The 18,621-nt window shown below is 32.4% G+C and overlaps 1 protein-coding gene across 6 annotated transcripts in view; it reads left to right on the top strand.

Moving 5' to 3' along the window:
- CFAP47 (cilia and flagella associated protein 47) overlaps positions 1–18,621 on the top strand; it is a 364,825-nt gene that overhangs the window by 175,577 nt on the left and 170,627 nt on the right. For all 6 annotated transcript variants that reach the window (XM_016128242.2, XM_036227120.1, XM_036227124.1 and 3 more), the window contains 4 exons: positions 5,370–5,467; positions 5,753–5,869; positions 13,526–13,660; positions 17,085–17,200. In XM_016128242.2, the coding sequence (XP_015983728.2) occupies positions 5,370–5,467; positions 5,753–5,869; positions 13,526–13,660; positions 17,085–17,200 (466 nt within the window). The remainder of the gene's footprint in view (positions 1–5,369; positions 5,468–5,752; positions 5,870–13,525; positions 13,661–17,084; positions 17,201–18,621) is intronic.

Raw genomic sequence — 18,621 nt, forward strand, 5'->3', positions numbered from 1 at the left:
TCTATAATTATTTTTTTTATTTTTCATATTGTTTTCTTATATCTTCTTGTTTTATTAATCAATTTTTCTCCATAGTAATTATCACCTTAGTACAGAAGATTTTTTTAACTTTTTTTACTATTTAATATTGTATTTATATGGAAGTTCTACCAAGTATTGCATTCATTATTTTAATCTCATGTGGCTGATCTTATAATTAGTGTATGTAGCTGATCTTATACTTAGAGTTCACATAACTTCATAATTCAACTACCATTAGAAGCAAGATGATTTCTGCATTAAAGCATATATTATATTGCATTTATGAAGTGCTTTGAAATAATTAAAAATGTACTATATTATCTGTTATGAATAAATGCACAAAATTATTCAAAAAATAATAGCAAAGAGAATCCAGCAATGTTTAAAAAGGTTTAAACATAATTACCAAATGCAGTTTATCTTACAAATGGAAGATTGGTTTGACAGAAATACCAATCAGTGTTATACATTATATTAATAGAATAAGAAGAGGAAATGCACACTTCAAAGGACATAGCAACATCAAAATCACATATTTAGCAAAGAGATTTGTACCAAGAATATATAAAAAATACAACTCGACAATAAGAAAACAAATAACCCATTAAAAATGGGCAAAGGATTTGAACAGACATTTCTAAAAATTAGAAGATAAGCAAATGGCCATGAAAAAAAATGTTCTATGTAATTAGTCATTAGGGAAATGCAAAACAAAATCACAGCAAGATAGCCCTTGACACCAACTTGGATATGACTAAAATTTTTAAAAAAAGATAAAGAAAGGAGGGCAGACTAACAAAATTGGCAAGGATTTATAGAAATTAGCACCTCATGTACTGCTAGAGAGATTGAAAAATGTTGCAGATACTTTGGAATACAGTTTAACAATTTCTCAAATTGTTGAAAATAGATTAATGAGATACGTTCCACCAAATCTACTTATTGGTTTATGGTCAAGATAATTCAGAACATATGCTCACACAAAAACGTCTAAATAAATGTTCATAGCAGCATTATTTATAATGACCAAAAAGTAAAAACAACCCAAATGCCCATAAACTGATAAATGGATGAACAAAATGTGATATATTCATAAAGTAGAATATTATTCAACCATGAAAAGGAATGAAGCACTGATACATGCTACAGCCTTTAACTTTTAAAACATTACACTAAGTGAAAGAAGCCAAAACACAAAAGGGCACATATTTTATGATTTCATTTCTGTGACATGACCAGAATAAGCAAATCTCTACTGACAGAAAGTAGCTTAGTTTTTTTACAGGGAATGAAAGAAGAGGGAAATGGAGAGTAATAGTTAATAATCTAGGGTTTCTTTATGCATTGATAAAAACTTTATAAGATTAGATAGTGATAATCATTGTAAAACTCTGTGGAAATAATAAATAACAATGGATTAAACAATTTAATTGGGTGAAATTAGTATATGAATTATATATCAATAAAGCTGCTATAAAAATGTACTGTTATAATCACCTAAATATAATTTATATAGCAATTATGATATTTATAAAAATAAGAGAATGCTTGTATTCTTTCAATGCATGAAATGATTGTTTTACGTTTAAGAATAGCCATATTTCTTAATTCATAATCCTATTTAGGGCCAATATTTTAATTATATTTTAATATTTCTATTCTAAGTGATATAATATAAAACAGATAAAAATATAACTTCCAAATTAAAAGTTTTAAGAATCTGTGAAACATCACTTGAATTTTCTGATTTCCTGAAAAATGAGGACTAACTGAGACTACTGGTTCTCTCTCTTAAAAACAACCCTAGACCCATACTTCTCAGACAGTAATACAAATAGAAATCACTTGGAGATTTTGTTAAACTGTTTTTATGTTGCAATAGGTGTTGAACAGGGCCTGAAATTCTGCATTTCTAACAAATTTCCAGTTGACAAAGGTGCTAATGATTCACATAGCATACTTTGGGTAGCAAAATCTTAGGAGCATAGAAGAGAGAGTAGCCTAGATCAAAGGAGCTAATATTAAAGCAGAGAAAATCCTTGACTTAAGGCTGGGATAAAAACTGTGCTGGGGTTCTTACTTGGCAGCAGCCTTGTCTATGATTGGTAAGATACAGACCTGGAATCAGAGATTAGAGAAGAGCTTTGGAGTTTGGTCTTTAACTCTTCCCAACATTGTCCTGGAGCATAGTTGCCATCCTACTCACACTGAGAGCCATGTTTGAACAGCAGTAGCCCATGCCACCTGCTGTTTGACAAGTAATTTAAAAGCAGTTCCACAGTTGTGATGGGTTGAACAAAAGTAAGTACTACTTGGTTACCATTCAGGGAGGTAGAAGAGTGGAATGAGCATTTTTTTTTTGCTGTTACAATAGCACAAACCATACCAACAGTAAATTCTCAGTTTTTAAAAGCTCCACTAGGAAGTTGAGGCTGTAGGACAACAAAGTGGCCTTACATGAAGAAATGGGATGACGGCCATCTTCTACTTGTGGTAGAGACAGATAGACACTGATAAGAGTTGAGATAGGATAGTTGGTGAATTGGTAGAGGCCAAGCATACACTAGTGAAAGGTCACGAAGTCACAGGGGGTCACAGTTATGGGGGGGTCTGTCTTCTCACAGGTTTTTTACTCCACAAATCTCATTGGTTGTTCACAGAAATGACTGGAATGAGTCTGGAGAATATGCCCCTTATAGTGCAGACATGGGCAAGGGGCAAGCAATTTGTGCAGAATCTTATATTCCCAATAGAACTAAAGCTTTAATCTTTGGGGAGAAGGACAATGCATACTGCCATCCTTAGGGCCCTGCTGAAAACTCATTGCAGCTACCAAAAGAAACTAAAAAAAAAAACAAAAAAACAAACACCACCTCTACCCCTGGGAAAGGAGCTGAAATTCGACATGACAGTTAAATAGAAGATCTCAAAGAATCTCCAAAAATGCTCCTTGAACTAGTATGAGTTTATCAAGGTTGTAGGACATATAATCAGTATACAGAAGTAAAATCTATTTCTATATAATAGAAATAAACAATTGGAATTTGAAATTTCAAAAGTATATATGTACCATAGCACCAAAGAACAAAATGCTTATGCATAAAGCTAACAAAATACATGCAGGATATATGTGCTGAACACTATAAAACATTGATAAAAAATTAAAGAGAACTAAATAAACAGTGATATATACCATGCACATGTGGTTATAAGCCTAAATATTGTTAAAATGTCAAAATGATTTATATATTCAATGTAACCCCAATGAATATCCCACCATACTTTTTCATAGATATTGGTAAGTTGACTCTAAAATGCACATGGGAGTGATGAAACTTTTCTGTATGGAAATGTGATAGTAAACACATCACAATCTATCTCTCAATATCCTAGACACTGCTCAAAGAATGTTAGACATGGAACTAATCCAGGATGGAATGCAGACTATGACAAATGAATGTGACAAATGACTACATTCCAAATGTTCGATCTCACTGAATGTAGTAGAGAAAAAAGGGGCTGACTTATTAGCTTTTGAAAACAATATTATAATTGCATATTGTAGAACTAAAGACAAAAAGAACTGAACACACATTACTTTCTTACAGGGGTATGGATATACTATTCTGAGAGTATATGTATGCTGAGGTTGAACAAACAAGTAAATATATTGTTGATAATGAGAGCCAAGTTTTTAATTATTGAGGAAAGAAGTTAGAATAAGAAAAAGGGGTAGGTAATAATGAATCTTGTGATGCTGGATTGCAGTTGGTGGTCTTGACAGTAACAGTATAACTTAGTTTTTGCTATATTGTTATCTATTCATTAGCTTCTAATAAGAAGATTTTTCATTAGTTGTTTTCATGTTATGGGTGTGATCTTCCCTCCACAAGATGTTAAACTCCTTCAGGGAAATATCTATCCCTTCTCTAATGTTTGTACAAGATAAGGATGGGATATTTAGAGGACACAGCTATATCCACTGCTGACTGACTGGTTCACTATCAACTTAAAAGGCTAGTCAATTGCCTTTTTAGGATTAAATTTAGAACTGCTTCTAGTTCATAGAAAAATGAATATTGGCTACACAAGTGAGAGCCTTTTATCAGAAGCCATGAGTGATAAAAACACATTAAGAGGAGCACATTTAGGTTATAATTATTCAGCCAACTAATAATGTGCATTTAAAAATCATTACTTTGATGGCATCACATTTTACATAAAATGTACAGTTATTTAGAAGTTTCTATCAGGAAAAGATAGTTTGAAAACTATAGTACAGAATGTTGTTTGTTATGTATTAGTTGAAAATTACTAGTGATTTTTGTTTGTTCTATTGATTTTGCAATAATATGCTGTAGAAATCCTATAGAAATGTTCGATGTTGTAGCATCTCAGATGAAAAAGCACCAGGCACTGTTTCTGTGAAACATCCAAAACATCTGTGATTCCAGAAAAAACTAAATCTTCCATTTCTAGATGTTAAGCAATCCTGGTTTGTGAAATTAATATACATGTCATGAACATATGCAGTCATGTTTTCTTCTTCACAAAACATGGGAATCAGGGTTTATAAAGATCATCATTTTTCCCCCTTGTTTTCAGACAAGAGATCATCACAAACCATTAAGAATCTAGGTCCTTTTGGAATTGTTTTAAAACAGGAAATGTCTCATTTAACATTACGATGATTTCCAATGTTTATATCACCCTATGTCCCTCTCTAATATAGGATAGTCTTTCAGAATAGTTATTAAATATCCAGATGCTTTCACTTTTTGTTCGTCTCAATGTAGTAGTCATTTCCATAACTGAGAATCCCTTTTATTACTCCTCCATCTGATGTTATCTTTTATAGGTCAATTCTGGTTTCTTTAAGCCATAAACCTCTAACCCTTTCCACATTCTAATCCCACATATGGAGGAATTTCTGCAACAAATAGTGAAGCTGGCATTAAAACTTTAGTGTTACAAGTAACACTATGCCTTATGAGTCTCCTTAACCATATTGATCATGATCAAACATTTAAACTCCAAAGTACTCAACAGAATGAGTAATTTTGAAATCGTGGATTTTTCTTCCATTACTACATGGTAATATATTCTTCAAAGTTATTACAATAGAAATAAAGGAGATGGGTTACAATTGCTTATAAAACCTTACAAATATATTTTCTGGTATTAATCTTCTGAGGTTTAAATTTTGTTTTTATTTCCAGAATACTATGATTTTTCTTTTCCAAGCAAAGAAAAATGTTTCTTTGACCATTGCTCAAATTCCCATAAAGTATCTTTTTAGAAAAGTAAAACTATTTTTATAATTACTCTCCCCTTTTTTTTTGGAACAGGTGCTATTCCCTCTGAGAGATGGATAGTAAATTTTGACAAAGACCTTTTAGATGGCCTTGTTTTTGCCACACAGTTAGGAGCCTATTGTCCATTTTTGGTAAGAATTATTTTTATGCAGAATGGTTTTCTGTTATTCAAAAGAACTTAATAATTAAAATTCAAAATATTTTCAGCAGACTGATTCTTTTAAATGTTTTGATTTTATGTAACACTTCAATCTGCATGCCTCACATTCCCTTTGCTTATTCTTGTATTTTGATTGCAGTAAGCTACTACTGATAAATGTTAATATCTAAACAATTCTTTACTGAACTACAGAGAACAGTTAAAAAGTAGTCGTTTTTATTCTATTACTTAAGGGTTTGATTGTTGTCTTTTCCAGATTGAGTCTCATTTTGTACATATGTACACAAAACCAAAAAGTCCTGAACAGTATTTTCACAATTGCCTGATTATTGTGAATGTTCTTCGTGAAATTGGCTTTAGCATGGGCATACAGGTGGGTGCCTTTATATCACACATTCTATAAATATTTTATGACTTATTTTCTTATTTATTTCCTAGCTTAATTAGGTATGATTGAAAAACAAAAATTGTTTAAATTTAGTTTGTATAATGTGATTTTTTTAGGTATACAGTGTCATAATATAACGTATACACACGCACATTGTGAAATGATTACCACAATCAAGTTAATGAGCATATCCATCGCCTCATATAGTTACCATTATTTTCTGTGTGTTGTGAAAACTTAAGATCTATTTTCATAGAAAATTTCAAGTATACAATCCACTATTAACTATACTGACTATGCTTTACATGATATCCACAGAACTTACTCATCCTATAACTAAAAGTTTGTACCCTCTGACAAACATCTCCCCATTTTCCCCATCCCCACCCACTGGTAAATACCATTCTTCTTACTGATTCCATGAGTTTGACTTTTTAGATTCCACATATAATTGAAATCATACAATACTTGTCTTTCTGTGTCTGGCTTATTTCATTTAGCATAATGTCCTCTAGGTTCATCCATGTTTTCACAAATGTCAGTATTTACTTCTTTGTCAGTATTTACTTCTTTGACTTAATAATATTCTATTGTAGCTGTGTAACACATTTTCTTTATCCACTCATCTGTCCAGAGACACTTAGGTTGTTTCCATATCTTGACTATTGTGAATAATGCTGCAAATGAATATGGGAATGCAGATACCTTTGTGACACTGATTTCATTCCCTTTGGATATATACCCAGTGAGGAACCTCATGCTGTTTTCCATAACAGCTCTACCAATTTACATTCCTACTAACAGTGTATAAGGGTCCTCATTTCTCCATGTCCTTTTTAACCCTTGTTATTTCTTGTCTTTTTGATAAATGCTATTCTAACAGGTGTGAGGTAATATCTCATTGTGGTTTTGTTTTATATTTCCCTCATGATAAGTGATGTTGAGCGTCTTTTCATATATCTGTTGGCCATTAGTATGTCTTATTTGGAAAAATATTAGTCGACTCCTTTATAATATTCCTTTCTTCACAAATTTTAAATCTAAATTGAAAATCTTTTCATAGGATATTGTTAAAATGTGGAAATGAAATATTGCTTCATAGAATTCTATTGGCTGTTTTTAAATATGTATAATTATGTACATCCAACTATACATAATAAGAAAGTTGTAATGATAGGTTCAGTTTTATTGCTTTATTAACATTAGTGAGCTCTAAAAATGAATTAAAGGAGCATAGTTGTTTGACTAAAGATATCGTATTGTTTTCTAATTTAGTAGCAAAAAAGAAAATATTTCACTTTGGTTTTAAGATAAGTATTTATGTAATGATCACAGTGGTAATATACATTTTTATGACACTTGGACCTCTAAGTTATAATTCCATCTAGCTTTTTACATTGTCTTCAGTAGCAATAATCAAAAATATAGTGTATGCTTAACATTTTTGATCCCTTTATTACTTTAGAATAATGAAATAGTATGGTAAGTAATTCCTGACTTTAAAGAATATAAAAACCCAATGAATTATCTAGATATATGTGTGTTAAATGATAAATAATATTTTACTCATTTAATTGTCAACATGTGCAAAAAATAAAGTACAGAATTCAGATAAAGGAAGAGATCACTGTGATCTAGACTGATACACCAAAGACATTGTGGAGGAGGCATGACTTATTTGGTTTCCTGAATGGTGAATTGGATTTAGATAGGTAGTAGTAAGAGAGGAAGGTGTTTACTCTGAGGATATGGCATAAACAGAATGCAGAATGTGCTAAAAAAACTCAGCTGAGTAAATATAAAGATCTAATTGGCTTTATTAAAAGATTCATGAATCAGGCAGCATCCCATCTAGTAACTAGAAAGGAGATGCATGGAGCTGTACAAAATGAAAGCTTTTTATAGGTAGAGGGAGGCAGGACAGGAAGTGACCAGCAGAGTGGATTGTTTCAGGCAAGGTCACATTTCTTTGGGGGATGGCAGTGTTCTATCAGGCAGATTACCTCACTAGTGCTTATCAGGAAGTTCCAGACTGACTGGTTCAGGTTCTGTTCCTGGGAGAGGCCAAAACTGCAACTAGGTTAGTAGTAAGCCTCGATTTGGTGACAGGAGCCTAGCACAAGTGACTCTATTTTGGGTCAGTCATCTCTTTTTTAACAAATGTGAACAAAGGACATACATGAAGGAAAATGTGTGACTAGGTTGCCTCAGTTGAAATTTAAGATTAGAAAAATGATGTACGCATATATTGGGCTCTTAGATCAGCATAAAAAATTAGGAGTTTACCATGTTGGGATTATAGGAATAAAGGCATTTACTTTTACAACAATGTTTAGAATGGACTGATAGCAGAGGGTCTGGAGACAGAGAACACAGACCAATCAAAATATAGTTTCAATTGGTCAAGAAGGAAAGTATTTATTCAAATAGCTTTAATGGGGACTTAGAATAATGTGCTATATAGATGTGGTGAGGTTTGCCACAGAAGGGCAGAGGAGAAGGTCCATTACAATTAATTCTGAGTTTTCCTTTCTGTGATGCAGAGAGATTGATGATGCTAGTGCCCAGATATGGATGGATATAAAGTGGTTCCTTACACCTACTAGAAAAGTGGTATTTTGTGAAAGTTTGCTTTCTCCTTGTATTAAAGTCACTTGTATGTTAAAGTCACTTTGTACCAGGTTTGATGTTTATATTCTTTTATATTAGTGGAGTTGTAAAGAGAAACTGTAATCAAGGATTTAAGTCAGAGAGTTTTTATTTTAATTTTTATTTTTTTAATAAGAGAGTTTCAGAGATAAACTCTAATAAAAGATTTTAGTTTGGAAAAATAAAAATATTAAAATTTCCATCAATTGGACAAATTATCAAAGCTCCTTCATGAAAGACACTGGATAGACCCTGCAAGGGGTAAAGATATGGTTAAAGCACACTCATACTTTCAAAAATGTTTCTGACAAAGAGTGACCAGTAAGTGAAAAAGAGCTGATGCGAAGCAAACAGTGAATGACACAATAGACACACAAACAATGCTGTGGGACTCAAAGGGGGAAAGACATCATTCTAATAAGGAAACCAGGAAAAGTTGCATGGGACAATTGGTGGCCCCTGAGAATTTGCTGAGGATTCACAAGAAACTTAAAATATCTTTGTTTAGAAAATGTAATTCATCATACATTATGATTCTTTCCTTTGCTTTTTGATTTTCTCAGATATATTGACTCAAAATGTTTATTTTATTGTATAGCCGAAAATATTTTAAAATGTATCTACTACATAAAAATGTAGAGATATCCATGATTTGATGAATGGAGAAATTGATGATTCACTTAGCAGAAATTACCGAGTTTTTCCCAGCCAGTTCCAGTTCCCTAACTTTTAATCAGCCTGGATTTACCAATCACATTAAATAACAAAGTTTAAAAATGTCACCCTCAAAAAATGACAAATAAGTAAGTAAGTAAATAAATAAATAAATAAATAAATAGATTGCCCTTCAATTAATTTAGTTATAGTGAATAATGCTGGTGCTTAGTACTGGTCCACAGTTGAATACCGTGAAACTCAGCACTGAATTTATTAATGTTTATGCTTCTTATTTTTTTTTGTCCTTCTTTGCAGCTGCTGAATCAGCTGGATAAGTTTCTGTGACAGTGTTATGTCCTATTGTGGAATTTTGGGAGCTGAGTTATTACATATTCTCCTTTTCATAACATGGTTTTTATTTAAAGCAAAAATATTGTGGCAATTGTTTGGACTCAGCACAGAATGTATTTGCATTTCCTTATTCAGAGAGTTGGATTAAAAAAATAAATATCATAAACATTTATAAAGGTTGTACTACATAAAATTCACTGAATGGTGATGGGAGCTAAATAGATAATCTAACATTTATTATTTATTTATTCGTCTGTTTATTTATTTTTAAAATTTTGTTTTTATCAACTAGGATGTTTCAACCTTAAATAACAATTCTTGAGTAAAAGTGGTTTAAAAATATATTCAAAATCTTACATAAGATTAAGTCAGGTAGAAGAGTATAGAGATATTCTGTTTTTCAACAAAGTTTTCAGGGTTTCATTTTCCTCAGCCTTTCTCAACCTACTGCCTTTGTTTTGGACATGTGCACTGATAAGCACAAAATTCCCACTGAAATTCTCATGTAACACCTTCATTATATATCTATGTTTGGAGCTGGTTGAGTAGCATCTTTTCTTGTGCTTCTCTTTTCCCATAAGTTAAATCTTTCCTAATGGTCCCATAGCATATTTCTCATTGTATATCATTGACCAGAATTGCATCCCATAATTATAGCTAAACCAGTTTGATAAAGGAAGTGGGATACCCCCAAATTGAGATTCTTAGTAAAGAAAGGAGAAAATTGCTTTTGGGAAAGTTCTCTGTGGGATTATAGTATCTCAACGGATAGTACTAGTTATGATTGGTGTCTAGTTTGAAAGCTGGTGATATTTTGAACTCATAGCAAATTAAATCTAAATCCACCATGAAGCTCCATATCACCTCAACTCTTCTTGTTACTGAGGATGAAACTGAGTTTTAGGGGAACCAGTTGATTTCAAGATCATAGCACTGTGTAGGAGCAGGACTTGAATTTAGTTAATCAGATTTCTACTCCAACATTTTTCTGTATCAGGATTTTTTGTTTGTTTAATTCCCTGTCTTTTGTTAGTCCAGTAGGAAATACTGTCATCGGGGGTAAAAATAGACCAATAAAATTGAAATTCTTCTTGGTTAGACCTATATAGAGAAAGTAATGGTTATGTCTTTGAAAGATATTTCACACAAAAATCTTGTTTTAAGGATACCTAACTTATTTTAACATTTTGCATTTTAAGTATAGGATTGTCTAAAGCATAATTGTGCAATTTACAGTAAAGTATAATTTAGGTTATTTTCATCGATAGTTATCATAAAGAAAGGTAAGAATGCTCTTCTCTCTAGTTGTTAAGTTTAATGTCTTAGTTATTAAATATATTTTCCATTTAAATAAATATAATTTTTCATTTTCAAATTACTATGTTTTTCACTCTATTACATGATCTTCAAAGATGATCTTTTAGAATAATTTTTTTATTGCTATCTATATCTTATGTTGTAGACACTAAACAGTGTTCAAGAGACTTTTATTGACCTCATACTTGAGCCCAGAGCATTCTGTCATCAGTGTTCCCCTTTGCCCAGCAAACACATTTCCCAACACTGTAGACAGCCCTATTTGGCTCACATCCACAGGGTGGCCCATCACACAAGGCCCAGGAAGGAGGGCCATATCCATCACTTTGTGAGAATTAAACTCTATACTCTGTATTTCATTTTTTAGTTTGTTGTTATTTTAAATAATTTTCCTACATCTGTTGACTACCATTGTCTTTATTGAAGAAATGTGGGACCACAGAATACTGATGAGAAACCTTGTAATTTTGGTTTGGTATATTTCTTAGTTTTCCTCAAACCATTCTCAATAACATCTTTCTACCTGGCTGAGGCTGGCCAGCTCCCTGATTTTTTATTAACAGTCCCCTCCACAGGCATCTTTATTGGTAAGCCAAAATGCTTATTGACAAAACACGAAAGAATAAATCCTTCTCTTCTTCCAAAGAAGGAAAATAATGTTTTTGGAAGTGTGGACTAGCAAATGATCAAGTTGGCTATCATTATTCTCTGGTAACTGTTGCCAAATTTAAGTGCCTTAGTTCTACATATAGTAGTTTCTTCACATCTGTAGGAGACCTGCAGTGGATGCTGGAAATGACAGAGGCCTGAATTCTCTATATACCATATATGTATTTTATGTTATTTTTTTCCTATACATATATACTTACAATAAAGTTTAATTTATAAATTAGGCATAGTAAGAGACTAACAATAAATAATAATAAAATAGAACAATTATAATAATGTACTATAATAAAAGTTTATGTGAATGTGGTCTCTCTCAGCAAACTAGCATGAATTACTTTTTTCCTCTTAACAATTTCACAGATTAGAGGATTCATTCTTAGAGTAGATCTCAGCAACCTCAGCATACAATTTTTATTTCTTTACTTATAAAGTTGAAAACTTTTACCTTTTTATTAAAGGAAGCACTTTACAGCTTCTCTTTGGAATATTGGAATTGCCAACATCCCTACTCTTGTGCTTTGGGCATTAAGTAAAATAAGGGTGGCTTGAACACTAGCACCACAGTACTGTGGCAGTTGATCTGGTAACTGACATGGCTAAGTGACTGACAGATGGGTGAGGTGTATACACCATGGAGACGCTGGACAAAAGGATTATTCACATCTGGACAGGATGGAGGGACATTTCATCACACTACTGAGAACAATGCAAAATTCAAAATGTATGAATTATTTCTGGGATTTTCCTTTTAATATTTTCAGACTGTAGCTGACCATGGGTAACTGAAACCATGGAAGGTGAAACTGCAGATAATGGGGGACTGCTGCGTGATACATTGGATATCCTTCGCTCTCACGTATTTACATTTCCAGGCCAACCCAGATCATTTTTAGTTGCTAACTTGAATGTGTAGATCACAGTAGATCTTCATTTTATGGAAGTATAGAGAGCTCTCTGTACACTGACAATGACAGAGTTGCTTCTTTATCAGTGGTGTTTTATATGTCTTTGAATCCTCACCTCAGATCAACCCCAAGCCTCTCTTGCTATGAATAATTCTCCCCCACTACCTCTGCATTGTTCTAGGCACTACATAAATCAGTAGAAATAATCCTTCCTTCTGCTCCTGACTATACTTTTTAGCTTCAGTGTACATTCTGGCTATGTTGATTGTCTCTACAGTTATTTCTCTGTAGTCTGGATTTTAAATCTGTTCCAACTATCACTAATGTATCTTGTCTATCAGCATAACTACATTTTTTGCTTTATTACAATTTGTTCTGAGAAAAGTACTCACCCAACTACCCTCTGCTATATCTACTTAAATTGTCGCTTTTGTGTTATTTCTCTTACCCTGGCATCCATGCCCTCCATGATGTGGCCCTGGCACTCCTCAGTCTTTTTTCTCACTACCTGAATCTCCTTTCCTTATGTGTGATTCAAATTGTGCTTCTTTCCAGACAAACAATATACTTCCCTATTTTCTTATCCTATAATTTTCTGTCTTTCTGATAGGATACACTCTTTTCCTCACACCAAACACTGCCTGTTTAAAATCCAAGTAGCCTACAAGGTCATCTCATGTGTTACTTTCTCTCTTGGGCTTTTGCTTGAAAATCTTTTACCATCTTTTACCTAAGTTTTCTTTTACTACATTCTATGATACTTTAATTTAAGGATGGTGTCTCAGTCACATTAGTCAGTACTTTTACTAGTGCATGGCATTTTTCTGACCTCAGACTGGCTTTTATGGAGTCTTTGAGGCTCTTGGGTAATTGCTATACTTAGAACACATCTTGTTCATCTTTTAACACTTAGGTCAAGCTCTTCAGATTCACAGCAAAATTTTGTTTGCTGTGTCAATATTTTAGTGTCATTGTTGATCAGTAAAATTTTTAAAAATTTTAAAATATTTTAACAATTGTACCATGCTTTTAACTCTAGTTACATATTTTATCTGTATATCTTCTAATTTATATTTCTCTTCTTTTCAATTAGGCCTCTGACATCTGTGATCCTAATCCAATCTTGATGCTCATGCTTTGTGTCTACATGTATGAAAGACTCCCTACATATCTCCCCAAGGAGATGGTGACCTTTCAATGTACTCTACATGACACTGTAACAAGACAGGTAAGGATATATGTATGGCCAAAGTATACGTGGAGTTAAACATTTAAAGGGAGGGGGTTAATGTTTCTTTCACAACTCAAAGTTAACAGAAGTATCATTATAATACAATAAGCCTTAGCAAATGTTGCTCCTTCTAAACTAAACATATAGCAGAGTGAAAGAGACACTTTTTGCTTAATAATAATCACCACTTGCAATGAAATGAAGAGTCTTTCATTCATTTGAAGAATGGAGTTTGGGGAGGTAGAAAATGAAAGTTATGCACTTTGAGGGGGAAATCCTTTCAGGAAACTTGAAATCTATTTCATTCACTAGAGGACAGACACCATAACTGAAAACTTGTGATCTGAGTGTGCTCGGCTTTCCTTTAGAGAGCAGTTTACGTGTCCAGATGGATTTTGTCCAAATGAAGATCTAGAAAGAGAAGTAATAACTGAAGCACTTCTAACCGGGGCCACCTAATTTCTGCTAAAGGATTTTATTTATGGTGGCGCTGCTAAATATGTAATAGTGAACTTTTTAATTTTCACAAAAAAATTGAAAATGAAATTTTGGGTCCTGTAACAATAACAAATCTATTTAAATGTGTTCATATTTTGCAAGTGTTATCTTAGATAAAGATCTTATCCGAGGTCATTGACTTCAATTTGTTTTTCAAACAGTTTGTTTCATATGAACACTTGTGAAATATTTTGTACCATACAATTTTAAATTGCTTGTATTTATCTAAGATTATTTCTTCTAGTTTTCATAAGATCTTCAACCAGGTTTACAGGTGGTCTCCTTGTTTCTTTCTCAGGATCCTATGGACTGATAGAACCTTATTCTGTACAAAAGTTATTTTACCATTTTGGTGAAATGATGTTTATTTCTTTTCCTCAGGCCATTTTGTATATTCCTCCTCTTATTTATGGGTGGGAATTAATTTTATACTTCCAATGCAAAACTTGTCTACATATGGTCTTCAACAAATATGTCCTGGTGATGTTGATTTATAATTGTATCCTCTTTGAAAAAATAACTATGTATCCTCTGTGACAAAAGGAGTGATGGTTGGTAAAAGTCAGTTAAAAATCAGGAAAAGCTCAGGTTCTTGTCTCAAAGCATAAAGGACTAAATTAAGGGAAAGGAAAGTCACTCCTTTTGATCTTTTTTTTCTTTTAATTCTGAGATGTGATCACTTTTATTTAATTTTTTCCTTTCCCTTTTTTTTTGTCAGAAAGAGATATAACCTCTTTAAAGTTTTTTCCCGAAGTATTTATTATAATAATTCCCCAACTATTATAATATTCAAGGTCCTTGGGTACTGACTAACCTAGAGCTGTAATTATGTTGGAGACTTCAACATAAAATTTCCAAAGAGTTAGAAATGTTTTGCTTAAGCCTGCAGAAGATTAGGAGGAGTCCGAATTAGGTTAAGCAGTGATTTATTATAGCTAGGTTTTATTACCAATTCTAATTCTGTCTACATGTTTATATTTCTTTATGCCATTTAACCATTATTTTTAAAAGGTAGTTAATGACACAAGCTCATATTTAAACATAATTTTTAATTGTGATGTTAAAAATCCAATTAAAGAGTATAAAAAGGGAAATGTAATTTTTTCCGCTTTTAACTTTTTACTAGAAATATTGTTCATAACTTAAGATTATAGATGACATATACAGAACAGCTTCTATTTTTCTCAAATGTAAGATGCATCTTTTGAAGGAAAAAATAAAATTTAAATACACATACAAAATAAAACATCCATTACAGCAAGCTTTGCTTTTAAATTTTGTTTGACAAAAATCACTCATTTGGTAGTTGATGAAAATCTTAGACAAAGTTTGCCCCTATGCATTCAATGACATAAATGACTGTTATAATTGAAAAAGTATTTCTGTATCTATATGACAGTAATAGAAACATAGAATACTGGAACCCTTAAACCATATAGTGATCACTGAAAATATGTAGCATGCAGTGATTTTCTGAGACATGTTTTGAAACTGTTGAACTTTTTTTCCCCTTTGAAACAAAACTATAGAACCACATTAAAGAATGACTGTCACTGCAAAATGGTAATTGTAGCTCCACAGCTGTCTTTCCTTCTCTTGAACAGCTTTCTCTTCTCTCTGTCTACCTACCACTCACCACCCCTACATGAAATTCTAGAGTTGGGTGGAATAATGTGACCATATGTGAGTGCAATGCCTTTGTGTCATACATATATGACATGACATAATGAGAATAAATGGTTTCTTTAAGATTTTAGGGCTGGTTGTGCAAGTTCCAGGATGATAAACCAATACTAGTGCACAGTGAATCTACCATTATTTTCGACATTTCCTTCCAGAAAATGAAAATTAACTCCCTGAGACTTAAAATTCACATGGTCAATTAATTAATTCTTTAGGTGCACACATATGTACTTACATATATATAATAAAAATAACATGCTGTAGTAGTCTTGTCTTCATTATAACTGATATCTCTAAGTAGGTGAGCAACATGAGACCCCCAAATCCTTGGGAAAACTGAATGTCAAAACTCTTTGACAACAACATACTTGTCCTGGTAGTCACCAAGGTTTTCATTGAAATATTTTACCAAATAATTTAATATTTTACCAGATCTTTACCATATTCTTTACAATTCTCTGTAATCATATGTAGTGCTGATTATTAACTCTTCAAATATCTGTGACTGTACTTCCTGGAATGCCTAAGTGCACTCACCTCTTCTTTACTCTAATTTGGCCAATTATCCATTTCCCCCAGGTCTTCTCCTTCCTTTGGGTCAGTACTTTCCATGATAACCTTGTGTCTTTCTAAGTTGTGTGTGTGTAAGTGTTTTGAATTCCCACTATATTCTACGTAAACACTTATATACTCACATTTTTAATGGAATACTCTCTCTAAAAAGGAAGTAACTCATTCTCTAATACTTTCCATATCTTAGCATCAAGAAGGAAGGGACACTCAAACCCTAGCTATGCGATTGCTTCTAGATGAGACCACCGTCATTTCCAACCTGGACCTCTGATTTTAAACCTACATTCCTTATAACTTTCTGAGCAGCCAGCATATCCTTTTTGTAAATTGGATTATTTAAGTTCTATATTTAAAATTCTCCAAAGATTTTTCTTTTCAATAAGAATAAAATCCAAGTTGCTAACTTTGGACTTCAAATCTTTGTTGATCAGACGTTTTTATGTCTGTCATTTCCTTGCTGGAAAGCTCCTTCTCCCACCTCACTTCTGCTAAACTACATATGCGCTGTCTTCAAATACAAAGTCTGCTTTTCTTCAATTCATGTACATTAGGAACAAATATTTTTTATGATTAAAATGTGTAGCTCTCTTTGATAAACATAAGAAATGTTAAGTTGTATATTTTTAAAATTCATGATTTTATTGATACTCTCTGTTCTGCAACATAGATTCTGCTGAAAAATTCAAGCTCAAAAACTTTAGAGTATAAAGCTACAATTATTGGAAGAGATGCTGGTGACTTCTCCCTCTCCCAACCAGGGAATATTGTGACACTTCCTCCAAAGTAAGTGTTTTTTTAAAAAAATTTACTTCATGGAGCATATCAATCCTAGAGATTTGATGTGTATTATAATTATAAAAAAGTGAACTCTTCACTACATGTACACACACACATACACACATACACATACACACATATACATACACATATGTAAACATATATATGAAAAGACCATCACTCACACATAAATTATTCATATGTTACTGGGATTCCTCACCAATTTTGCTAAAAGTTTCTGACAACATAAAAGCATTAATACATTTAGTATTAATACATTTAGTAATTTAATACTTACATTTAGGTATTAATTTTAGTTTATTTTTAATACATATTGGCTATAGAGTTTAGACAATAAGTTGTTAGAGTTTAGATACTGAGTTGTTTATGTAATACACTTCTGTTTCCTGCAAGAAACTGGAAGCAGTGTATGCTAAATTTATTTATATATATAAATATATAAATATTTATAAATATATATATATAGAAAATATTACATATCATACATAGTTGTTTCCGACTATCAAAGCAGTATGTGCTCTTTAAAGAAACTTTAGAAACTATGAAAGTATAAAGAAAAGAAGTAAAAGACTGATAAACATCCCTGAAAGGCACCCCAAAGTTGCAATTTTCCTCTATCCTTTCATAGTCACTGTATATGTAGCTATAGAAAGATAATCACATGTATATTTGTAAGAGCACTTTCTTTTTCATCAAATATCCTTATTTAATAGCATCCTGATCTTAAATTAGGCTTATAATATCTTCATAAATATCTCTTTTACATTGTCATCTCTTACCTGTATTGTTTTTATTATCTTTGAGATCAGTTGTTATACTAGTTTATCTTGGCCTCAGTGTTTCACGTTGAAGGATTTACTCTAATGATTTGCCATACTTGTTTGTCCATTCACATGTAATAGCATGGCGATAGAAAAGTAAATTGTGAGTCTGTATATGCACAGGTTTATAAATGGGCAGATTTCACTTTAGAATGAAAAGGATTCTGCTATTATGTCCAATTGCCTGACTTCTCTACTGGCATTAGGAAGAGTAGGGCTATCTGAACCTCGTTTTGCTCTCCTTGCAAGTAGGCATTTCTGGAAATGGCTTCTCCAGGAGTCTACAGGGCAGGTTTGTTTCTTTTATTAGCCTCTGTACAAATGCTCATCAATGGTTTTTTTTTTCTAACTAGCAGCTTTTAAAAAGTTCCCTTTGTTATAATTTTAATGAGATTTCTCTTAGAGGCAATGAATCTGAGTTTCATATGCCACTGTGGCCTAGAACCCTTCCATCATGTCATATAACAGTTACTGACATGTACAGACTCTATGATCTAGCCTCATTTTTCTTATTTTGAAAACGTGGATCAGAATGTTTATGTTGTCAGTAATAAATGTAGGTATATAGACAAAACACCTAGTCCT

The sequence above is a fragment of the Rousettus aegyptiacus genome, unplaced genomic scaffold (assembly GCF_014176215.1).
Source record: "Rousettus aegyptiacus isolate mRouAeg1 unplaced genomic scaffold, mRouAeg1.p scaffold_m13_p_9, whole genome shotgun sequence".
Taxonomy (NCBI): domain Eukaryota; kingdom Metazoa; phylum Chordata; class Mammalia; order Chiroptera; family Pteropodidae; genus Rousettus; species Rousettus aegyptiacus.